This window comes from Eumetopias jubatus, unplaced genomic scaffold (assembly GCF_037043125.1).
Source record: "Eumetopias jubatus isolate StellerSeaLion01/CBP00866 unplaced genomic scaffold, mEumJub1_p1.0 scaffold_1, whole genome shotgun sequence".
Taxonomy (NCBI): domain Eukaryota; kingdom Metazoa; phylum Chordata; class Mammalia; order Carnivora; family Otariidae; genus Eumetopias; species Eumetopias jubatus.
This window is the reverse complement of record NW_028274807.1, coordinates 6,724,011-6,750,556: the sequence shown is the minus strand read 5'-3', so window position 1 is coordinate 6,750,556 and position 26,546 is coordinate 6,724,011. Positions and strand designations below refer to the sequence as shown.

General features: G+C 37.5%; 1 protein-coding gene across 1 annotated transcript in view; it reads right to left on the bottom strand.

The window, feature by feature from the left end:
* BRWD1 (bromodomain and WD repeat domain containing 1) overlaps positions 1–26,546 on the bottom strand; it is a 111,653-nt gene that overhangs the window by 8,559 nt on the left and 76,548 nt on the right. Inside the window, exons 26-40 of the mRNA XM_028095609.2 lie at positions 26,097–26,221; positions 25,354–25,436; positions 21,268–21,379; positions 20,580–20,641; positions 19,915–20,070; positions 19,569–19,689; positions 18,537–18,662; positions 16,987–17,059; positions 15,849–15,887; positions 14,122–14,268; positions 13,346–13,498; positions 10,356–10,522; positions 5,737–5,960; positions 4,086–4,250; positions 202–1,113 (exon numbers count right to left, since the gene is read on the bottom strand). Of these exons, the coding sequence (XP_027951410.1) occupies positions 202–1,113; positions 4,086–4,250; positions 5,737–5,960; positions 10,356–10,522; positions 13,346–13,498; positions 14,122–14,268; positions 15,849–15,887; positions 16,987–17,059; positions 18,537–18,662; positions 19,569–19,689; positions 19,915–20,070; positions 20,580–20,641; positions 21,268–21,379; positions 25,354–25,436; positions 26,097–26,221 (2,665 nt within the window). The remainder of the gene's footprint in view (positions 1–201; positions 1,114–4,085; positions 4,251–5,736; positions 5,961–10,355; positions 10,523–13,345; positions 13,499–14,121; positions 14,269–15,848; positions 15,888–16,986; positions 17,060–18,536; positions 18,663–19,568; positions 19,690–19,914; positions 20,071–20,579; positions 20,642–21,267; positions 21,380–25,353; positions 25,437–26,096; positions 26,222–26,546) is intronic.

The following is a 26,546-nucleotide window of genomic DNA, read 5'->3' as shown; positions in this document are numbered from 1 at the left end:
ATAAAACTAAACACATTTGACAACCAGTTATGCATGCACACAGAACATCAGGGATGCACAGAAACGACTGAGAATGCAGGGAGTGGACAGAAAACCACTGGTGAAGAGAAGTTTCATGGGGAAAAACAAACAACGGATGCTGTAAGGAGAGAAGAACAGTGAGAACAGGCCAGTGAGCCAAGGTTATAGGTTTTGAATTACCTTTCCTAATATGGTTTGGTTTTTCTTTTGCGGTGTCATCATCTGAATCCAAATCGGTCTCAGATACGTGATCTGAGAAACACTGGGACCCAGTAGTTGGTTCACACTTCGAACCCCCTTTAATCAGGTTTGTTTCCATTCTGTGACAGCTGCCATCTTCTCGATCTTGCTCTTCAGATTCAGAGTCCTCCGAATCACTGAAGATCTTTGCTTTTTTAAGGAAAGTAAGATTCTTGCGACCTGTGTTATATTTCCTACCGGCATACTTTCTTGGTTCAGAATCTGCTTCCTCCTCTTCCTCTGAGATGCTCTCTGCCTTAAGTTTCTGCCCAGACGTGGATGGACCAGCAGTTCTGTTATGTACATTGTCTGAATCATGACTTTTAGAGTCTTCATCAGAAGACTCTATTTTCAGAAATTTTGTTTTAGAAGTTGCTGGAGCATGCGACTTATAACCATTGGCGTGCCAATTTTTGCGGGCTACTCGCAAATCACTTTCTGACTCTGAATCCCCGTTTTCTGACTCATTCACAGTATTCTGGACAGCATGAGAACTAGACAGTGGTGATGGCTGATTTCGATCTTTTAGCTCTTCTTCTTCAATTTCGGACTTTAAGCTCTGATCATCTTCAGAATTATGTAGTAACTTTTTTCTAGCCACAGCAGAAGCATTACGGTGAGGCAGCTTACGGCCAGAACAGACGCTTTCAGAGCTAGAGTTCTCCTCTACGTCACTCATGAGCTTTATCTTATTGGCAGCCACGGCAGCACACTTCCGTAGCACTTTCCGGTTATTTCCAGCCCTGGCTTTTAGACTTTCACTGGTCTCCAATGAATTGTTATCAGAGTCACTTAAATAGACTCTTTTTCGAGTGGCTTTTCTGCCACATCCATTCTCTAAAGAAACTGGACCTAGAAATAAAGTAGCAATAAGATTAGAAAAGCCTTCCTTATTTCAACATTTTTTAATGAATTATTTTAGAAATGATGTTCCCTACCTTTTTTTGGTGAATATTTTAATAAGTATTTTATTTTTTAATTTTTAAAATTAAAATTTAAATTTAATTAACATATATTATTAGTTTCAGAAGTGGATGTCAACAATTCATCAGTCTTATATAACACCCAGTGTCCATTACATCATGTGCTGCCCTTAATGTCTATCACCCAGTTACCCCATACCTTTTAATGCCAAAACAGATTTCCCTTCTAAAGCTAAAAGCCCTAAGGATGGGGGCACCTAGGTGTCTCAGGTTAAGTGTCTGATTCTTGACTTCAGGCCAGGTCATGATCTCAGGGTTGTGAGATCAAGCCCTCCCTTGTGCTAGATGTGGAACCTGCTTAAGATTCTCTCCCTCTCTCCACCCCTGCCCGTGCATTCTCTTTAAAAAAAAAAAAGGGAGGGGGGCAGCCCTAAGGATGAAACAGAAGAGAGAGCCCAGAATAAACCCACGCCTACATGGTCAATTAGTTTACAACAAAAGAGGCAAGAACATACAATGGAGAAAGGATGGTCTCTTTACCAGTGCTGGGAACACTGGACAGCCAGCATGCAAAAGAACAAGCCGAGATTCCTGTCTTACACATACACAGAAATGGACTAAAGACCTGAATATGTTAAGACCTGAAACCATAAACCTCCTAGAAGAAAACACAGGGGGTGAGCTCCTTAACATCGATCTTGCCAATGATTTTTTTGGATCTGACACCAAAAGTAAAGGCAATAAAAACCAAAAATAAACAAGTGGGACTACATCAAACTAAGCGCCTCTGCACAGCAAAAGGAATCATCAACAAAATAAAAAGGCAACCTACTGATATGCACAAATCATGTATGTGATAAGGGGTTAATTGTTAAAAATATTTGAAGAACTCATGCAGTTCATTAGCAAAAAAAAAAATCTGATTAAAAAATGCAGACGATCTGAGTAGACATTTTTCATAATATGGCATACAAATAATGGCCAAGAATGTGAAAAGATGGGCGCCTGGGTGGTTCAGATGGTTAAGCATCTGCCTTCGGCTCAGGTCATGATCCCAGGGTCCCGGGATCAAGTCCCGCATCGGGCTCCCTGCTCGGCGGGGAGCCTGCTTCTCCCTCTTCCTCTGCCTCTCTCTCTCTGACTCTCATGAATAAATAAATAAAACACTTAAAAAAAAGATTTAAAAAAAAGAATGTGAAAAGATGATGTTCAACATCACCAATAAGGGAAATGCAAATCAAAACCACACTGAGATGTCATCTCACACCTGTTAGAATGGTTATCATCAAAAAGACAAGAAACAGGGTTGGCAAGATGTAGAGAAAAAGGAACTCTCATGCACTACTGGTGGGAATGCAAACTGATGCAGCCACTGTGGATAACAGTATGGAGGGTCCTCAGAAAGTTAAAACTTGAACTACCCTATGATCCAGCAATTGCACTACTAGGTATTTATCCAAAGAAAACTAAGCACTAGGGGCGCCTGGGTGGCTCAGTCATTAAGCGTCTGCCTTTGGCTCAGGTCATGATCCCGGAGTCCTGGGATCAAGCCCCGCATTGGGCTCCCTGCTCCGCGGGAAGCCTGCTTCTCCCTCTCCCACTCCCCCTGCTTGTGTTCCCTCTCTCACTGTCTCTCTCTGTCAAATAAATAAAATCTTTAAAAAAAAAAAAAAACTAAGACCTAATTTATTTTTATTGTTCTGTTAATCACCATACATTACATCATTAGTTTTTGACGTAGTGTTCCATGATTCATTGTTTGTGCATAATACCCAGTGCTCCACGCAGAATCTAAGCACTAGTTTAAAAAGATATCTGCACCCCAATTTCATTACAGCATTACTTACAAAAGCCAAGATACAGAAACAAACAAGGCACCCATCGACGGATGAATGGAAAAGATGATGTGGTGTATCTATACAATGGAATATTATTCAGTCATAAAAAAGAATGGAGGGGTGCCTGGGTGGCTCAGTTGTTAAGTGTCTGCCTTCAGCTCAGGTCATGATCCCAGGGTCCTGAGATCAAGCCCCGCATCGGGCTCCCTGCTCAGTGGGAAGCCTGCTTCTCCCTCTCCTGTTCCTCGCCCCTGCTTGTGTTCCCTCTTTTGCTGTCTCTGTCAAATAAATAAAATCTTTAAAAAAAAAAAAAAAAAGAGAATGGAATCTTGTCATTTGTGACAACATGGATGGACCTTGAAGGTGTTATGCTAAGCGAAATAAGTCAACGGAGAGAGACAAATACTGTGTGATTTCACTTGTATGTGGAACCTAACAGACAAAACAACCAAAACCAACCAAAAAACTAAGCTCACTGATCACAACAGATTTGTGGGGGAGGGGAGGGGAGGTGAAGGAGATCAAAAGGTACAAACTTCCAGTTGTAAGTCACAGGGATGTAATGTACAGCATGACTATATAGTTAATACTCTTGCATACCTGAAAGCTGCTAAGAGTAAATCTTAATAGTCCTCATCACAAGAAATAAAGAAAAACTTTATGTACAGTAACAGACAGTAACTGCACTTTTTGTGATCATTTTGCAGTGTATACAAATATCAAATCATTATGTTGTACACCTGAAATAGAATATATGTCAATTATATCTCAATTTTTTAAAAAATCTAAAAAGGAAGGACGCCTGGGTGGCTCAGTTAGTATAAGCATGTGCCTTCAGCTCAGGTCATGATCCCAGGGTTGTGGGATCGAGTCCTGCATCAGACTCCCTGCTCGGCGAGGAGCCTGCTTGTGTTCTCTCTCTCTCTGACAAATAAATAAATAAAATCTAAAAAGGACATTTAACCATATGTAGTAGATACATTAGAACAATAAACCATTCCATGCTTAGCTTATGGATTCCCTTGATATACATTCCTCCAAAGTACCAAACACTGAGTCTTACCAGTTTTTCTTTGAGCAGCTCTGGTTCTGGTCACCCTGAGATTACTGCTTCTGGCCAGCCCACTACGTAAGGAAGATTCACGAGGTCTTGAACTCTCTTTGCTTTCCTCTGAACTATTTGAAGCTGATGATGAAGAGGTACCTAAGGAATCTTCCATTTCACTTTCTAAGAAAAACAAAGCATCAACAGTTCATCACACATATTCTATCTTTATACACACAAGCAGTTGTTTCATAAAAACAGATTAAAAGAAGATGCTCAAAAATACTTAGAAGAGATTGTTATTTTTAAAAACCGTTTCAAAGACCAGCTCATAAAATTCTGGCATTAAAAAGTAGGTAATCAGCGTTACAAATCAAATTTGTTCTCTTATTTCTGAAAGGAGCATATTAATCCTGAGTTGGCTTCAGAAAATATAGTTCATAGTACGTATTTCATAAACTTCCATTTAAAAATGTAATTAGCCCCCACTTCTATCCTATGAGACCGGTATATCCTGTAGGAAAGACAACCACTGTTAAGTCTCACGTCAGTGGACACACTTTCAGGCCTTTTGCTAGTAACCCCTGTAACAGCACAGTGGTACCACACATGCTTTCAGCTCAAGAGGTCATTTTCCCATATTCTACCAGAAAGGGGGAGGGAGGGATAGAAAAAATAAACAGTACAGGTCACCTCTCCCTACTACTTCACTGAATGAGTGCATGCTCCAGGGTGAACATGGTACAGAGAAGCTTCCCGCTCTTTCGTTCACTCCATCCTTACATACATATCACAGAATGAGTTTCATCAAAGTGAGCAGGAGCACGTTGCTAAAAGATAGAAGTTTTGCTCCACAAACACAACCCCAACTCTGCATTAAAGAAAGTGGCTGCATTAGAAGGACATCAGTCACCAAGCTGTGTTTCTTCCTCTCACCGTCTGCCACTCTGACTGCTCCTACTCTATTCCATTCCACTCCCCAGCACATGGACTCAGTTTCTAGAGTCTTCCCCTTCCCTGCATATTACTGCCAAAGTGACTGATCTTCCTGAAGCAGAATTCATCATGTGATTCCCTTACTCATCAAGGGACCCAATTAAGTAATCCAGACTCTTCTGTAAGGCTTGCCACTCTACTATGTGGCTATTCTACATCCTTGGTCCTTAATATTAAGTTATAGTAATTTTTACACTATCACCACAAGTCACCAGAATCACTCAGAGCAACAGGGAAGTATACACCCACCACAGCCTCATTCCCACAATGCTAACAAAGGGTTAGGATCAGCTCTAGTTATACTACCAAACAGCCAAGAACATAAAGAGCTTAGAATTTACTAGGCCATCCAGTTTTAAGCTCACATGATGATGATGATGATGCCTTTTTTCTTTAATTTAAAGAAAAACAAAAGCATCACATTTTGCATACAAAGTGTGATATTTATATCCCATGATTTAAAATGTAGAAGATTCAAGTTTGCATAGAATGTGGCTGCACCATTTGCAAAGACCAGCACTTATCAAACATATAGTAACTGCTGCTCATTTGTTACTTCTGACTCTATCATTAAATTGTAAATTCCTCAACTGGTAGGCCAATCTCATTTATTCTTTCCCCTGAACCCACATTAACTGGCAGTGCTATACATGTGAGTGCTGGATAGTCTCACCAGATAACGTAGAGCCATTGTGTAGAGTGACAGGCCTACTTCTCATTCTTTCTGACGATCCTGCTGAGTCTGAGGAGTCACCAGACGTCACCCCTGAAGAAACACTAGCACTTGTCTTCTGGCTGGCAGAATAAGCGGCCCTACTGGAGGTAGACTGGGTAGGAGAACCTACCAATTCAGGAATTACTTTTGTCTGAGACTTTAACCGCTTCTGCTTGATATTTCTGGTCAAAGACAGGAACAAAGGAAACAAAATCTAATTAAAACAAGATTGCCTGAGTAGAAGTATACTATTACTTAACCTGAGAATAATTTTATGATCAAAACATTAAAATATTCATTGTTAACATCTTATTCTGACATGGATTACGACGAATATTCTTACTCTAAATTGGACATAATTTTATTCCAAACTGGAGTAATGAACAATGATCCAAGGAGCAGACTTACAGAGTCAGACTGAATATCATAAGTTCTTTGGATTAAATGCTAATAAGAAGAGCCAACATTTCTGTAATACCGGCATTCATTCATATTACAAAACTGAATCTCAGTAAGACACAATTTTCTCTCTCGTCTATTTATATGTTCCTAAAGGCTGTATAAAATTAAGAGGAGAAAGCAACAAAACCTAAACAGTAAGAACAGAGGCAAAAAAAAAGAGATCAGAACAAGGCAGTTTTTTCTACAACCAATCTGTTTACTTTTAAGTACCAACTAGTTCACCATGTTGGGTCCCTCAGCCATGGATTATGAAGAAAAAGTAGAAGTTTAGGACAAGACAGTCTTTGGTCTTAAATTACAGATCTGGGTAATATTCATGATGAAAAATCCTATTTTCGTTTAAAACAACAAGATAAAGGAGCTTTTAAGAGAATCTAATCTGAGCTTAAAGACAACCACAAGGTTCTTTAAAGCAGCAGCTGTTTTGTCATCAAGAAATTTCAAGCTTATGTCAAAATATTAACTTCCATTACTATCAACTGAAGGACAAATAAATACAAAAAGAAATAATTACATGCTCATATTCATCATAATCTTCATTTTAAACAGAAAACAAGTGGTAAATACCTCCAGAGTAAGATTGGTCCCCTTTTATCCTATGTCTTTCTCAACTGTTAGACTCTTCATTGGTTCAAAGAGAGAGTTTTTTAAAATAATTAAACAAAAAAATTAAACTCATACGGTAACAGAAAAACCCAAACTGAGGTTCATTTTATAAAATAAATGACCTATACTCTCCAAAAATGTCAATTAAGAAGACAAAGGTTGAAAATAAAATTCCTAATTAAAACTAAAGAAGGGCGCCTGGCTGGCTCAGTCAGTGGAGCCTGTGACTTGATCTCAGGGTTGTGAATTCGAACCCCTCATTGTGTGTAGAGATTACTTAAAAAAAAAAAAGAAAAAGAAAACAGGATTGCGTGATGATTAAATGAGTTAATATTTTTTTAAACAACAGACTAAAGAAACAGAAACTATATGCAATGCAAGATCCTCCTTTGGGTCTAGATTAAAAAAAAAGAAAATTCGCCCTAAGGACATTATTGGGTCAATGGTAGAAATACAGTAAGGTGTGGTTAGAATTTTTTTTTTTTTGCAAATCCACACTAAGTATTTAGGGGTAAAGGAGCAGGATGTCAGAAATATTCTTTTGAATGATTCAGAAGAAAAACATGTAACAAAAAGATAAAGGAATGATAAAGCAAATGTTAACATACTATGAAAAATCGGTGGGTCCAGGTAAGGAGTATAAAGTAGTTCTTTCAATTATTCTTCAGCTTTTCTGTAATTCTGAACTTATTTCAGAATTAAAAGTTGAAAAAAAAAAAAAGGCGCGGAGGACTCACATAGTAAGTACTTCGTGATGTGTGTCCCTGAATTACAGGCTGTGAAGCAGCTAAACAGGACAAACTCATTTACCTAAGGAGCACAGGTTTACCTGTTTCAGGGCAGCTCTGTTAGTCTAAACAAGGGGGCAGGGATGCAAGGAAGACTTTGGCAGATCCTCTCACCCAAAAAGCAAAGATAAAACTGGCAAAATCATCCAAAAAAGTCATTTCACAACTCTGGAAAGTAATCACAGGCCTTTAACCAATTAAAAAGTATTTATTCAAGAAAACTTTCTGAATCTAAGAAAAAACTTGACTGGAATTTTTGGCATTTTAACTTTGGGCTCCTCCCAGTCATGCACACCCCAATTCTGTGGCACAGCCTTGAGGACCAGGATGAAGAGGCAACGGGAGCTGGGCCTGATTTGGGAGCTTCACCAAGCAGCGCATGCTCTGCCCCAGGGCACCAAACTCACTGTCAGCAATCCAGCCAGGCCAACCACACAGCTGCCTAAGCTGTGACACTGGTTAGAGCCAATAGAAGTTCAGCCAAAAATTTAAAGGAGATCTAGGGAATGAGACAGTCACAAGAGCCTCTGAAAAGCTCCAATGTCTTCCTGGGGATGTGGGAGGTTCTACACATACTCAAGGAGAGCCCTGTTACCTAGCTGTCCTTGGCAGACCTTGAGACTCACGCCTGGAAAAATATAGGCAGAAGGTGAAGTCTGCCCCACTCCACACAAAGACCCTCTTCAGAAAAGGGTGGAAGGCTTACTTCAAGTGTGTAAGCACAAATTTCTGATCACTGAGCTATGCTAAGTTAGGGAAGACATCCAGGAACACAGCCCCATCTTTTTTTTTTTTAATTTTTTAAAAAGCAGATTTCAGTGGCTTAACATTGCAGGAAAGACAGACTACAGAAATGGTTTAGGCAACTCACTAAACAAAACCAGCAACAAGCACCATCACTGAGGGAGGGAGAAGGATCAGAATCCAGTTTCTACAATATGTTAACAAACAGCAATAAGAAAACCTGAAGAGATGGTATTTCCAGAATGGCAACATTACTTTATTAAGTATGTACTGTTTCCAACAGAACAGTACAAGACATACCAAGAGTCAAGGAAGTTTGCCCACATACAGGTAAAAATGCAGGCAACAGAAACAGTCTCTGAAAGGACCCAGATGTTGAACTAAAGATATTTAAATCAACTATTATAAACACATTTGAAAAACCAAATGAAAAAATGTTTACAGAATAAAAGGAAGATGACAGAGAATATCCATGAAAGACTCAGAAATTACAAAAAAAAAAAAAACAAAAAACAAAAAAACAAACAGAGATTCTGGAGTTGAAAAGCATAATAACTGAAACAGACATTCAGGAGACGGGCTCAGCAGCAGATGCGAGCTGGTACAGGAATCCGTGACCTTGGTAGGTGAGTGAGTATTATCCCACCTGAAGAACAGGAAGAGAAGGAAAAATGAAGAGAGCCTCAGAGGCCTGTGGGAGACCATCTATCATATCCACATATGTACAGTAGGAGCCCCCAAATGAGAGGGAAGGGGCAGGAAATAATTTGAGTAATGGCTAGAAACCACCCAGATTTGATGAAAAACATTCCTCTACAAAGCTGGAAAAATTCCTACACACATCATAGTCGGGTGCAAAATGAAGACAGAATTTTCAAAGCAGCAAGAGAAAAACCATTCCGTCTGTGCTACATAAGTAGCACAACTAGCTGACTTCTCATGGGAAACAACAGAGGTCAGCAGGCAGTGGGAGGCAATACTCAAAATGTGTGTGTGGCTGGTGGGGGACGGAGAGCAAACACTGTCAACTAGGAAGTCTACATCCAGCAAAACTAGTCTCCAACAAAAACTGATCAGAATGAATTGCTAGCACATGCACCTTATAAGAAACACTAAAGGACATCAGGCTGAAAAGAAAGGACACCAAGAGGGTAACTCACTCCACACAAAAAATAAAAACTACTGGGAAAGGTAATCACATATGTAAATATAATTAATAGTATAAATGATTTTTTTCTTTTCCTAAGCAATATTAAGGAAAACTAGATAAACCATAATATATAAAGATGTAATCTGACAACAATAGCACAAAAAAGGAAGGGAGGAAGCTAAGCCTAGAACAAACTTCTTATGAGAATCAATAGTATGAATCTGAAGGAGACAGTTCTGAATTGAGATGCAGAGTTTAATCCCCAAACTCACAGGTAGACACCCATCATCGTTCAGTGCATGTTCAAAAGGAGGCTGGACACAGACTAAACACTGAATTACTCCATTTTCACATTTCAACACTTTAAAGTACCTGGAAATCTGATATCAATGTAAGCTACGCGGTCAAAGACAGAACGTAATATTAAATTCCTCATAGAGAATAAGTCCTCTATTTTATATTTTACAACCAATCCTCAGAAAAAAAATAGGGTGCATAATGTTTCTTCGATATTTCCCTTACACAGTCAAACGCTCAGCAGTCACACAAAGTAACCACTTTACTCTCTGCACTAAAAAAAAAGCTTCTTACGTAATAAATAATACTTTAATCCTAACATTTTTTAAATCTGTCATTTTCATTAAATGCTTTAAAATTTACCTAATTACAAATTCTACAGTAGCTCTATACGCAGTGCTTTCAAGCCTTAAAAAACTAATCTTTCTGAACATACTGTACTCCTGATCATTTTAGCATAATAAAATTAAAGAAGTATCACAACCTGAAATTTTTCTACTTGCATACAAAGCCTGCAATAACCAATTCACCTGATACTTTTGTTAGCCTGATTGACACGGTTACAATTTTGCCGTCTCTTGAACCTCTGGCTTCTTCGAAGTTTTTCACTGAATTTTTGACCAATTTTAAAATCAGAGGAGATTTTCTTCATTTTTTCTTCAAATAAGGCAGACAATCTCAAGGTCATACTGTAAATCTGCAAGGATATGAAAGCAAAACTAGAACTACAACATATCTTTTAAAATACTTTCACAAAAAAAAATGTATAACACACAGGCTACTTGCAATCTACTCTATCACTGTTGTCTATAACAGTGACACCTGCAAGAAACAGGCAGCATCAGACATACACCTCTCAGACGAAAAGAAAGTCGTTTTAAATCAAGCAATTCTCTGGAATCTGGGACTGATGTCTACATGTCAATGGTTCTCATTTGGCTTTTCACATTTTCACATTTACATGTACAAATCCCAAAAAAAATGTCCCTTCTCCCAAAGTTGGATGAGAAGTTGGTGGGTTTTAGGGTTGCTATTTATTAGGCAGCAAAAGAGCAGTGTCTCTTTGGGATGAGGAAACAAAGGCACTTTCACCCTGGTCTCCAACTTGCATTGTGACAGCCTCTGTTGCCACCCAGATCTAAACATGAATTACAGACCAAAGGCTATCTTCCTCCAGGAGAAGAAAATAGGCCCTAGAACTTTAAAAGATGTGAAAGACTAAGTTTTACAATTAAATAGTATCAAATCTTTCAAAGAATTCAAGCAGTGTGATGTTAAGTGCTACTGTAAATAACTTTGGCACAGCTATGTATTTACAGGAAGTACTCTCTCAACTCATTCACAATCATTCTTGGAAAGTAAGTGAAAAAGTCTAATGTTCAAAAGCTACGTAAAAATCACTCTGATGCACTGGGCTGAATGGTGGAGAGACTAACACTAAAGAATCTTTAAAAAAAAGTGTTTGGGATACATGAATTTCCTATATGCTTTATATACATATTCACAATACATGTGAAATTCAAAATCCCACTTCATCTTTGAAATGATCTTTGACAATTACTTCCAGTATTTTGTATATACCTTAAATTTATTCTTTTCCTTCAAATCTGAATTCTAGTGTAAGTCACCAGTTTTAAAAGTGATTTGTTTTCTTAATCATATAAAGTTTGAAACCTCTGATTCTTCATATTATCTGTCTTCTCATTAGGCTTTATGTAAAATTCAGTGATACATTTGAACATAAACATTTAACAAAAACGGGTGTTAAAATTATTAGCTCCTCAAAATGAAAAGACGGCATGTATGAAAAAAACCCAGAGTTATAAAGAAAAATTTTTTAAAAATTTAAAAAATTAAAAAAAATAAAAAACCCAGAGTCATCATCATATACAATGGTGAAAGACGGAAAATCATTCCCCCTGAGATGAGGAATAAGATTGCCTCCTTTCACCAATGCACTTTAAATTCTAGCCAGAATAATTAGACAAAAAGAGAAATAAAAATCAGATTGTAAAACTAAAAGTGAAACTATCGCTCTTCACAGATGACGTGATCCATATTCATGGCAGCATTACGCATAATACCCAAAAAGCAGAAACAATTCAACTGTCCAGCAGGAAATGAAGAGATAAACAAAATGTCATATACCCATACGATGGAGTATTATTCAGGCATAAAAGGAATAAAGTTCTCATACACGTTACAACATGGATGAATCTTTCAGATGTTCTGCTGAGTGAGAGAAGCCCAACACAAAAGGACAAATGCTGTGTGATTCCACTTACATGAAACATCTAGAATAGGCAGAAGCATACCGACAAAGGAGAGGAGACATTATTATCAAGGGCTGGGAGAAGGAGAGAGTGTGGCGTTACTGCTCAGCGGTTAGGACTTCTGTGTGGGTTGACAAGAGAGTTTTGGAAAGCTAAGCAACACTGTGAATATAATGTCAATGAATTGTACCCTTAAAAGTGGTTAAAATAATAAAGTTTATGTTACACATGTTTAACCACAACTTTGGAAATCTGGTAACATAATAACCAAAAATCCAATAAATTGTACACTGTAAATGGGTGATGTATCCTCAAATATGTATTTTAAAATAAAAGGGGAAAGAGGCACGAATGAGATTTATTTTCTTTCTGGAAAGAAAGTGTCTCACTAATGATGAATACTGACAATAACACAAGCGTGGAAAAAAGACGACGTTAAAGTGATGTTTAAATTGATGTTAAATTTGCATATTGAATGCAAGGAAAGAGTTCTCAGACTAAAAATAACACAGGGAGTCTGGTAATAAATAATGAAGAGAAAGTGAAATTAAGGCAAAATGGTTAATTAGCAGTGACAGTCACTGATCATAGACAAGGTGCTACAATATTAAGCAAGTGCTCTAAGACCTTCTCAAATCATTGCTGTTTTTTCAATTACCCAACACACACTGGCTACAAGGGTTTTGTGATATTCGTGAAAATTCGCTGAGTATATGTACCCTTTTGTACATTTATTATGCTTCAACAAATTGTGAAAAGTTATCCAATGTGTAACATTGTAATACGACTTCGGGGATGCCCTCTGGCTCAGTGTTCTTAAAGAATCAGATCGCACGCGTGCTTCCTCTTTGCACCCGAAATACCAGCAGAGCGTCAGCAGTCCCACCCCTGCTTCAGATCTTCCTTCGCTTGCTTGGAATATCCTTCCAGCCTCTCTCAGTAAATTTCTAATCCACTTGTCAAGAGTCCTACGTGTATGAACACACAGGTTTTTCTCATTCTATGTATCAAGTTCACCAGCAGCCTCACGCCCACCAATACCCACTTGTTTATACAACTTCAGGAAAGGTAAACGTGAATTGCTGTAAGGGACCAACCGCAGACATCTGGGCAGCGGCAGAGCGCTATTCTTACCAGTGGTCTCTCTCTTCACTTATCTGTAATGTTCCAACATTTATCAGCAAGTGGAAAATGACCATCAACATAGATTACGCACTTTTTTCTCTGATAACCACTTTTAAAATTACCTTTGATCTTTTGTTTGGTGTATATGCTTTTGCATTGCTAAATATCAACCGGATGTCTTTGCAAAATTCCAAAGGGCTGTCATAATTTCCTGCTTCTAAAGTTTCCCTTACTGTTCCAAAATCCATTGGAGTATCTATAATATCTCGGTAGTCCTAGGTTTTAAAAACAATAATTAGTTCAAAGATTTGATTCCTACTTTTAGAAATCCAAGTGCATCAGATCTCTAAAATATTCAAAATGAGAGAGGAGAAAAAGGTTAGAAGGAGACCTTAAGAATCATCCATAATTTTTAAAAAGAGACCCAGACATTAAGACAAGATAAGAAATATACCAAAATGATATACTTGGTAGGACACAGAATGATTTTTATTTCCTTCTTTACACTCTTACATAATTTCCAAGCTTCCTAGAGTAAATTTGTGTTTTATAATCTTTTTTTTTTTTTTAAGGTCATTTCCCATTACCCATACTGAAGGAATGAATACAGATGCTTTTATCCAATTTACAGTTTTCCTGGGGCTGGCCCTACTAAGATAATAACCATGTAGAATCCTCCCATTATGATGCAGCAGTGATTAACTAAGTCACAGCCCAAGTTACAAGGGAGTCTATAGATTCAAGAAAAAAATACAACTCTTCCTTCCACTCAGTGGTAAGAGACAAAGTTAACATGAAGCTAAGACATCTTATTCATTAAAGCTTACTGTAAATACTTCCACCCCAATCTCTATACAAAACAAGAAAAGACCCAAACGTTCAAACAACGACAACTTACTGGATATTCAACCAAATCAACAGGTTGTCTAAATGGTTCAGAATCTTCACACTGAAAAATTAAGTTCACTAGTTCCTTACACTGTTTCTTCCAGTTCCTTTCAACATAGTTGGTCGCTTTGATGCTCCTTTTTTTCCAATCATGGACCTAAAAACACATTTACAGTATTAAAAGTTTTTTCAGTCTTGAAAATTTAAGAGTGATATGGCACAGTATGGTGGTAAAAATCCAGGTGAGCTGTCTTCTGTACTGTAACAATAGGGCTACTCTTATTTTCTACCTACTTGGAAGAAACCCACTTTTCTGTAAAAACCCAATAGCATCACACCCTTTACTCTGAAAATATTGTTCATCCCACCACTTATCTCCCAAGTATAGAGAATATTTTCACAGAATATGAGGTACCACCTGGGATAACCTGGTAGGCTAATTAATGGCTCCAAAGATACCCACATCCTAAGAACTCATGACTGTCACTTTACATGGCAGACCTGACTAAAGGCATGGATCTTGACACGGGAAGACTGTCCTGGATTATCAGGATTGGCCCAATGTAATCACAAAGGTCCTTTTAAGAGTGAGGCAGAAGAGGGGGCAACTGGGTGGTTCAGTTGGTTAAGCATCCGACTCTTGGTTTTGGCTCAGGTCATGGTCTCAGGGTCGTGAGACTGAGCCCTGCACTGGACACCGCACACAGCACAGAATCTGCTTGGGATTCTCTCTCCCTCTCCCTCTCCCCTCCCACTTGTGCGCGCTCGCTCTCTCTCTAAAATAAATAAATCTTAAACAAACAAAACAGAGTAAGGCAGAAGAGTCAGAGCCAGAGACTTCACGCTGCTGGCCTGAATATAAAAGAGGTGACATGAACCTCTAGAAGCTGGAAAAACGCAAGGAAAGGGATTCTACCCTACAGCTTCCAGAAAGGAACACAGCTATGCTGACACTGATTTTAGCTCACAGAGACCCATGTCCAACTGCTAATCTACAGAAGACCTTTTTTTTTTTTTTTAAGATTTTATTTATTTAACAGAGGGAGCGAGCACAAGCAGGTGGAGTGGCAGGCAGAGGGAGAGGGAGAAGCAGGCTCCCCACTGTGCAGGGAGCCCAAGGCAGGGCTCGATCCCAGGGTCCCAGGATCATGATCTGAGCCGAAGGTAGATGTTTAACCAACTGAGCCACCCAGACGCCCCAACACCATTTTTTAAAATTGTTTAAGCCACTAGATTTGTAATTTGCTATAGCAGCCATAGCAAACAAATACTAAAGAGTTACTAAACACTTGGGAGTCTGTTTAAAAATGAAATTATATGAAAATGACAATCAGATGACAATAATTCAAGTCTAACTTCTTCAGTGTTATTTGGGACAAGTGTATTAGGAAAATAAATACGGTAAAAAGCTTAAATTTAAGCAGCATTTGGATAACATTTAAAATGTTAAGCTATTTTTTTTTTTTTTGAGAGAGAGAGAGAGAGAGAAAGAGAAAGCATGTGCATGCTCGTAAGGCTAGGGTGGGGTGGGGGGAGAGAGAGAGGATCTTAAAGGCAGGCTCCAGGGCTCAGCACTGGGCCTCACCCAGGGCTCAATCTCATGACCCTGAGATCATGACCTGGGCCGAAATCAACAGTCAGACACTTAACCAACTGTGCCACCCCGGCGCCCCCTTAGATTGCTTTTAAAACACAGAATAAGTAAACAACAAAGGTCAATCAGGCAGATTAACTTACTCTCCTTCCCGAAGATGTTTTAGGAAGATCACTATCATCCTAGGAATAAAAATCAGAGCAGCTTAAGTGTTAATATTCTCATTAGAAATGTAATAATCTAAAAGCATATCAAAGACATTAGGTCTTACAAGGGTTTTAACTTGTTTACAAAAGTCTCAAAAGGCAGACCCTATCAGATGACGTTTGTGGCACCCAGACTCCAACAAACCAATCATTCTTAATAACCCCTTACATTCCCTAAGAACATGCATAAGCAACTTTAAATTTGTGTTTTTCCTCTACCCATAAAACCCTAAAAACCATCTCCTCCTACATTTCCTGAATTTCCTACTCTACACATTTTCTTATTCTCTAAATCAAATATTTGTATACCCATTCTTATTACAATATAAATTAGCATGAAAGTCAGTGAATTACAATAAGGGCTTGCATAGAAAGTGACACTACACTGACCTGAGTAGTGTTTTTAAAGAATACCCTTCCTACAACTCCTGCAACTTCCTGCCTGATTCTGTACAAAGGAAAATTATTCAACACCATTGATATCTGCCCTAAACTTCAATACCGTCTTGAATGAAGAATTTGTGGGTACTGTGAGCATCGTAAAAGTTCATGAATTTTTAATTACAATTAAATCCAACTCCCAGATATTGGTTTTACCAAAAGTAGAGAACATATTCCGCAGCTATGTTATTCATAGACATATTTTGTTTATATGGTAGCAATTACTAGTTAAAACAAATTACCTCACTGAACATCTAGACAATTAAGAAATATATTTTTTCTCAAAGTCCACAGTGTCTCATGGGTCATCTCTCCTGAGAAACAAACTGAGGGTTCTAGAGGGGAGGGGGGTGGGGGGAATGGGTTAGCCTGGTGATGGGTATTAAGGAGGGCACGTACTGCATTGGAGCGCTGGGGGTTGTAAGAAAACAATGAATTGTGGATCACTGCATTGAAAATTGGTGATGTATTGTATGGTGACTAACAAAATAAAAAAAATATATATATTTTTATCAAAACAGTTTTCATAGTTCATTGGAATATAGTGAGAATTGATATTTTCTACTTCACTCAATATTTTTAAGTTACCATTTGAAATTAACAAAAATCATTATAAAATTGACAAACTTCATACCAAATCCTCGGCATTTTGCTCATCATTTTCAGAAGTGTTAGAAAGTTCTGAGATATTTGTACAGTCTTGATTCCTAAAAAACAATTTTTCACGTTTTTAAGAGTATGCAGATGTAGTTACTACTGTTGTCAAAAATTAAAACTGCAGGTTAAGATATAAACAGTGCCCCAAGTTTGCATGCCTAATTTCAAGCAGTGGAATACCAAGGTTTTTTAATCTACACTCTGTGGAAACAACTGACCATCTTAGAATACTGAAAGCAAGTCCCCCCCCGCCCAGTTGTGTATGTATAAAACTTAAGCTGGTAATCCAGAAATAGCATATACATGAGCTCAACTGGATGAATGTGCAGATGAGTTTTCCTACACATCATCGCTAGTAATATATTCATATAGCGAGTACCAAGAACATGGCTGATGGAAATAAAATAGAGGGGAAAAGTAGAAATTAAAGCAAATTATATCTTCACTACACAGAAGAAAGAACGCTAAAGGAGGAATGTCTACGCACAAGGAAGATGAACATGGGTATGTGATTTTTCCGAAGTAGAAAAAAATGAAAGTGCTGGAGAAGGGGAAATAAGTCCAAGTCATCCGGGCAAGAGGCAGATTCAACCCAGCAAAGTGAGACAGACTAGAACCAGTTACTTCCCAGTGTGTAGCCTGATGGTGAAAATGATGGCACAGTTTATAAACCATGTTCTCCAATACATAATTCTTTCCAACAATTTCCATGGCTATAGTAGAAAAAGGTATTAAAGATCATACAGCAAAACTCATTAATTTTGAAGGAAACAGGCTGAGTAATTTGTCCAAAGTGACACAGAATGTTCACTTGAACAGATGAGGTTAAAACTCAGATCTCATTTTCCAAGTCAGTTTCCATCCTACCCTTCTTCCAAACTGATCTCCCAGTGAAAGCAAGCATGTGCAAAGGCACACTTACACAAACACGCTGATGGGGTACAACCCCAAAGAGACGCAGACCCATCTAGTCATGACAACACATCTCACAAACCCAAACTCAATACTCTCCACTAAAATGCTGAGAAAAAATGATGAGGTCAGGAAAGAAGGGAAAACCAAGCAACAGATGAAAGGACACACAAACAGCAGATGCATGAAAGCCATGGTGGTCTGGACTGCGTCCTGAAGACAGAGCAAGGCTACTGGTGTAAAGAACTGAGAAAATCCACAGGCATCCTGGACTGCAGTCATTAGTATTACACCAAGGAGATTTTAATGTTTCATGAGGACACCACAGATACGAAAAATGTTAACCTAAGGGGATACCGGGTGAAGGGTATTTTTAGGCAACTCTGTATAGTATAAAATTAGTTCAAAGTTTTAAAAAACAGAAAAATTTGGGTTGTTCAATTTCTCATGCCTTTACTGAAATTATGTTCATGATATATATGTAAAGAAACGTCATTTAATGTAGCACATTAAAAAGGTATAATTCAGAGAGCAAAAATTATAAACTGGCTGGTTGCAAGAGGTACAATATGAAAAGTCACCTTTTCACAACATCTGTAATAGGAGGTAACTTACTTTATAAATTTTAAAAGTTGGTCAGTTATCTTCTTAGCTGATCTTGCAATTACACTCTCGGGTTCATTAAATGTCCTGGCATTATGTTCTATGTATCTGACTTCCCAAACTAATGCAGATAGCCTCCTTCAAAATAAAAAGTAGGCAATTTAGGACATAGAAAATGAAAAGACAGAAACCAAGTAAAAAAAAAAAAAAAAATTAAGCCAAAATATATTATTAAATCTAAGTGCCAAAGTTACAACGAATAACCTTCTAATGCTATCAACATGATCCCAGTTATAAGCAATTATATCAGAAGCTAAACCACAGAGAATACATTTAAAAACCAAAAATCTTAACAGATCACTTAATCCAGAAAACCAACAGAGCAACCCTCCCTTTCACCTTGTCTAGAGATACAATTGAAGCTACTCAATGAAGAAAATGTGTTAAATATCATTAATCCTGAGAGAGTAACCTGGCAGAGTGGTTTCTGAACAAATGCACATTCCCAGGTTTGGCTACACAAACAATATAAGAAGCCAGTTTTTTGTACAGCTAATTTCTTGAAGTAGATGAATTATAAAAAATACCATAAATTACTTGAAAAAAAAAAATCACCGAGGATAAGAAACTTTACAGTTACCAGTGCTCTAGAAGCCAAAGATAAAAAGCTGATGACTCTGGGGAATTAATCTTTCAAAGGCCAATCTTCAACCAAGTTAAATTTTATCTTTAAATCGAGCTGCTAAATAGGAATGTTAACATGCAAATAAAAACAAATACTATATCTAACTACTTAACATAATTCATAAGAAAAGCAGACTACAAAAGATTGAGGAATGAAACATGGTATTTCTCATCTAAACATCTAACAGTGTCTTACACATAAGACCACAAATGACCATCATGAAAAAAGAGAATGCAACACAAAGTAATGCTAATCAGCTCCCTCTCCATCACTGTCACCATCAACCACCACTTCCGTTCACTCTGGTCAGGACAACCAAAGACCCTTTCAAACTATTTGTAAAGGAGGTTTCTACTGACCTGTAAAAGCGATTAACGAGTCTCATTCGAATTGTGTACAGATCCGTTGGATAAGCTACCACAGTACAGTACTTCGGATACGTACACAGATCAACAGGACCTGCAAAAGCTGCAGCTATGTCTGTGGAGGCAGACAGAAGAATTCTTGATCAATAAATTCATTACTCTTAAGAGATTTTTTCTCTACAAATGATTTAAAAATAGAGCTACACTTAACACTGCAGGCCCAACCAAAAAGTAGCAAATAGAAATTGTAGTGAAGAACACAACCACAGCTTGCTACAATTTTAAAATACTTTTGAGGAAAGGAAAACTTGAACGTGAAACTTCACACTAAAAAACTTACCAAGATTCAAAAGTTGATCTATGCCACTAATAATTCGTTCACACTCTTCATCTCTCGATTTCTGACCCCATTCACCATCTTGTGGTTTGTAGAGCAGTTTCTCTAGCTCATCTGAAGTGACAGAAATACTAGCTCCTAATTCTTCAGGTGGATCAACTATGAATTCCATTAAAAAGAACAAAAAGAAAAATAATCAACCAAATATACACTATATTTACGTTGTCAAAACTCATAAACAAGACACTACAAAGGAAAAAGTAGCTGCTTTACAGTGGAGAAACCTGGCAGACAACACCTAAATCACAAGATGAAGGTTAGCATCCTCAGTAATAGAACAAATGGGTATCATGTGCCTCTGAGGACCACATATCACTTCTGTGACACTAGTGCCAAAAATGCGAACCCTGGATGATGAATAAGTATCAGCAAAGCCCAAACTAAGAGAAATTCTGCAAAATAACTAGCCAGGATTGTATGAGAAAGGATAGTGGGGCTGCTAAGATGCAGTCAGTATCAAGCCGGAAGCCCAGGATCAGAATTAATGAGCCAGACACACATTAATTGTCTGGAGTTTTAGTAAAGCTCACAGTTACCATAATAATTTGAAAACACTTCCCAAACTGAAAACATAGGTAAAATATTTTCATTACTTAAAAATTATATACCATTATCAGGAATTGGTTCCATGTCCCATGGGCTAAGTTTTTCAATTTCAGTATTGTCCCACCTGTTAAAAAAAAAAGTCCAGTTAGCCTCTCATAAAATTGACTTGTGGCTAATAACTAGGTATCCACTACAAAAGTAAAGAATAGAAAATGTGAAAACCTTTCTGCAGCTTTTAAAAGTTTAAATATTAACAGTAAGATTTTTTTAGGAGGATATAAGAAAAAAGTATAAAAATGTATGGCGGTTCAAAGACAAAGCCAGAAATCCCGTGTGGCTTTACATAGGGTAGGTATAAGAAAAAAAAACTCAAAGACACCATGGAGCCTTGAATGCCACACTTCAGAATGTGACTTTATTCCACAGCCAATGGGAAAGCAGCACAGACTTCCATAAACAAGGGAAATGATGTAATGTGTGCTCCTGAATGAGGAGCCTGCAGTATTATGCTGAGGAAATACCAGGCGGCTACAGAAATGGTCCCAGGGAAGCAAGCAGAGCCTGCCCCAAGGGGGTACTGGTGAACAGGAAGCAACAGGGGTGTCCTAGAGATACTGCATGGAGGAGACTGACAGGACTCATGACAGACTAAATCATAGTCTTTAACCTGAAACATAATAGTTCTTCATAAAACCACCCACCACAATGAATGAATGTTTATAGAGGATTAATTTTCAACTGCATACAGACCTAACAATGTAGCACTGGAAATGACTATCAGGGTACTGTGGCTGATATGGCTCTTGACTTAGCACTGTCCCAAACCACCAAGCATCATCAATGATAGATCGGAACCTGTCACCTGTAAGAGATGACCGAGTCTGAGACACCAATTTGCCAAGATTAACATTTTTAATTTATAAAATACCATGATATAGATAAAAGAGAAATTACTTCTTTATCTTAAAATTAGCCACCCTTCCCCACTTCCCAGCAATCTTCAGTGATAAAGTCAATGTAAAAAGATACAATGTTACACTTAATTTCCTTAAGGCATATAACCAAACAGTGTAACAAACTAAAATAGTTATGACTAAATGCTGTTGTTTGGTGGATCTAAACACCTACCTCCAAAATAAGTTCCATTACATTTTACAACATGAAACAAAGAACAAGGTTTAATAAAACTCAAAAATCTTTTATAACAATGTGTACTATCAATAAATACTTGTTTAATAAGTATATTAAATACATACAGTTCTGAAATATATATTTCCTGAATAAAACAAAATATAAAAGTATGATGAGGATTTAATCCATGATTATTCTAAAGTTGTTCCTATATAAATATTGCCACACGAAAGTGTTTTAATTCTTAAGACTTCACAATAAAAATTAGTTCTAGATGTACCCTTGGAAACACGTACATATGGATTATTTAAAAAATCAGGGGCGCCTGGGTGGTTCAGTCGGTCGAGCAACTGACTCTTGGTTTCAGCTGAGAGCATGATCTCAGGGTCGGGAGATGGAGCCCCACTTAAGGCATGGAGCTTGCTTAGGATTCTCTCTCCCTCACCCTCTGTCCCTCCCATCTCCCTCGCTTAAAAAAAAAAATTAAACATCCAAATATTCCTTTATCTCAGCAGGATGTAACAGAAGCAGGGAAGTAGATATTAGGAGGACTCCTCTACAAACCCAAATAACTGTAGAGTGCTTGAACTAACCTCAGTCATTTTCTGAAGGTATTCTGTAAGAACACTTCTGAGGAACACACTGTATGGGAGCTATTTCACAAATACTACAGAAGAAACACAGACTGCTGTAATAACCCCATGCTTTCCACCATTCTCAAAACAAAATCACTAACCAAAAAAAGTCACTTATCTATCCTTGGTAGATTCACAGTTCTTTCTTCAAGGAAAGTTTTACAGAAATGGTATCAATCAAAATTAATGCTACATCTCACACCCAAGAAAGAGAATATTTATGTAATAAAATACCCACAAATAGTATTAACTAACCAAAGTGTGCTTACACTGAATTCTGTAAAACTGAAAAAAAAAAAAAAAAAGCAATATTACAATTATCGGAGCTACTTGTTTTGAGGGTTTTTTTTTAAAGATTTTATTTGTCAGAGAGAGCGAGAACAAGCCCAAGCAGGGGGAGCTGCGGGCAGAGGGAGAAGCAGGCTCCCCCCTGAGCAGGAATCCCAGGACCCTGGGATCATGACCTGAGCCGAAGGCACCCGTTTAACTGACTGAGCCATCCAGGTGTCCCAGAGGGTTTTGTTTTTTTTAATTATTTATTTGAGAGAGAGAAAGAACAAGAGTAAGCACACAAGCACAAGCAGGGAGGCAAAGGGAGAGGGAGAAGCAGGCTCCCCGCTGAGCAAGGAGCCTGATGCAGGACTTAATCCCAGGACCCTGGGATCATGACCTGAGCCAATGGCAGCCGCTTCACTGACTGAGCCACCCAGGCACCCCTGGTTTGAGGTTCTTAATATATTTTCAAATTCATGTAAACATGACTTTTATGTATATTTCATATTTTCCAAAATCATCAGAAACCCGTAAGTCCCTCATCCCTCAACCCACCTCTCAGCCATTAATAAATTTCTACTTTTGATAATATTTCATTAACATACATATTCTAAAACAGAACTTCAACTTTAGAAAAAAATCTTGGTAAGTTCTAACTTTTTAAATGAAAGGCATATAGTAAAAATTTGATCTAATACCCTGGTTTTTACCAATTATGTAACGTAAATAACCTAATTTAACATAAATACCACCCACAGTATTTATATAATAGATATTATTGTAATAACAAGTCCAGTGGTGAAGCCACTTATGTTAGGCCTCTCAAAAGCTTCACTTTGAGAGGCCTAACATAAATACATGGTTATAAAAAAGCCAGTCTTTGATAGTAAGAATTAACTTTATAATATTTTTCCTCCTTATTTATCTAAAACTAGAAGATACTTTCACAGTTTAAATAAAAGTATTTCTTCGGTGTAAGATAACACTTTTAATTAAAAGGAGCCCTAATCACTTTTCTGGGGGCACCTAGCTGGCTCAGTCAGAGGAACATGCAACTCTTAATCTCAGGGTCATGAGTTAGAGCCCCACGTTTGGTATAGAGATCACTTAAATAAATTTTTAAAAAAAATAAATCACTTTTCTGAAGGTAAAACCTGGCTTTTCCTTAAGCATAAAAAAAAAAAAAACAATTTTTGCCTATACAAGTAGGATAAACTTGAGTAAAGATAGTACGGTAGAACTTGATTAAAGTTTTCAATATAGGAAAATCAGAATCAAGTAACTTCTTTTAATAGTACCCCTCAAATTTCAAGAGAACAGGCAAGATTTTATGGGGGAACAAAACCGAATTAATTAGAAGATCCATTTCTCAAGCACAAAAATAAAACAAAGCCACTAGATTGCAAGAGGCGAGTGGGAATCCAACTCTAGAGCTGAGCTAAAAAGAACGGAGTTTAAAACAATTTTTGGATGCACATGTTGGTGGCATGAAAGAACAGCTTCCAACTTAGACATCGTGGGGGCTGGATAAATAGATGGGAATAGATGCCATAATAGGTGGGAAACCTGAAAGTTCTTCAGAATCTGGCTATAGGACTAGTTAACTCCCACACATTCCAGATGACTCGAGTTTGGTTTTTGTTGTTTCTGTGTGTGGCTAGATGTTTTTCTTTAAGAAAAATTTCCTTTACCTTTAGTCCCAAAATAATGCTAACTCCTTGAGTGGACATTACCATTAAAAACAGTCTACTAAGAGCAGCCACGGTCCCTGACAATCTTTCATTTCAAATAGGGATGGCTCAGGGAATTTATCTAAAATTTACCTATTTGTAGTACCTGTAGAAAAAGGCAGCAAAAACTAGGAAAATTAATGAGGTCTTAATATCATTTACAAATGTGTACACCAGATGTAAAACTTAATACTTCTAATAAGAGGTGAGTAAAACTTAGTATTTCTAAGAGACCAAAACTGATAAAAGGAGAATGAATGGTCCTAAGTGATCCTAAGTCAAGCTCAACATATGAGCTCCCCAGACAGCATTCCATACTGAAAGTAATACACGTATACCTACGAGATGGGTACTGTACTACAGTTGCTAACTAGTATTACCTGGCCTGGTTACAATCATCAATTTTGTCCCATGGACATTAATGACCTACACAGTCAAGCAAAGGAGCCCACCAGCCCACCCTAAATGGTCACCACAAAAACCAGTCAAGCTAGCATGTACACTGAGATAATTTTATTTTTTTGTCCAGCCAGATGTCTCAGGGTTATAAAGTGTAAGTGTTCTATGAATTAATTTTTTAGGGGAATGGTTTCCTCAAGTCAACCTATTTAAGTCTGGGTTGATAACGACATTAAAGTAAAATATTCTGGTATATCAGAACATTATCAGTGTGAAATTTGCATTATTTTTCGCCTTTCTGATTGTTTTATATCATAGAATAATTTTGCGAATTATGCCAGTCACATTAAAAAGACAGAAAAAATGCAGTGTGAAGAAGTCTGAAAGGAAGTAAAAGGTCAATTCTAGCATATAATCAATGAGTAAGAAATAATCCCTTCAAAACATCAGCTACTGTAAGAATACAAGAAATGGTGCTTGGCTAAAAAGGGTATTAAGGAGAAGTAAGTACCAAGCCCTAAGCAAAATATACTCCAGTCACTTATATCTTTCCATGACTTACATGTTTGCATCCACCGTAATAAGCAGCACTATAACCAGAAAAATGGACCAGTAAAATGAGAGATCATTTTCTAAAGGCATATAAAACTCAGTAAGGATGGACTTACAAGACTGCCAATTCCTCTGTCTTGCTTCATCATAAAATTGACGCAATACAAGAAAGTCAATAACATCTGGCATATCATGATACCTAAACAGAAATATAAAAAACTGTTAAACTCCCTGAGTAGTAGGTTGTAGCCTAGGGTAACAATGTCAAAAAGAAATAGGATGGGAGGTACACTGGTAATTTTTATTTTTCTACTAGCCTTATTTAAAAAAAAAAGTGAAAAAGCTAGTAAAATTAATGTTAAGAGTGTATTTTATTTAACCTTACATACCCTAAATCCTGTTTCACAATGTTATCAGCACAAAATAATGAGACATTTTACATAATCTTTTTCTTCGTATCAAGTCTTCAAAATCTAGTGTGTACACTTAACATCACACTCAATTGAAATCTGCCACATTCTAAGTGCTCAAGAGCAACAGTGGCTAAGGGCTACCGTAACGGACAACACAAATTATTTGTTCTAACATTTTCTCAAAAATAAAGACAGAGGAAATGTCCCCTCCAGGCCAGAATTCTCCACACATTTAAGTGGCATGGGGAAAGGTATAAAACATGCCAATGCCTAACTGTTGCTAGAGCACATGATCTTTACTTCTACTGGGCTCCCATCTACCAGGAACCTTAACTCACAGGCTGTCTACAGTGCTCTACCCCCTGCAGCTATGGAAAGGACATGCTCATCAGCAAGAGAAAAAAATCTAAATTTAAATAATTCCATAAAAAAACAGTAACACATACCTAATAGAGAAAGATTTGTCCATTAATCTTCCAGTTGCAGGATCTATAAACGCAAGTTTGAGGCAACAGAGTGTAGGGGGCCCAACCTCATATCGTATTCCAACTATTTTGACCAATTCTTGATCCTTTAACAGATATTTTTAAAAGAGCAAGTGTTTAAAATGGTTTAAATAGAGCAATTCCTCAAGACTATAATTCTCCATATTGCCACAGTAGGTCAACTCACTGTTTAGCTTCCAATTTAACATTAATTACAATAATTTTTGCTAATGTTAATCTTCACATCTTTTTTAGGACAGACATTTCATACTGTTTCTAATGTAAGGAATATACTCACTTTAGAAAATATACCACAAGTGTTAAGAAGGAACATATAAGTCACTAACCAGCTCAATATCTAAAGACAACTACTGTGAACAATCTGAATTTCTTTCCAGCTTTGTTCTCTCC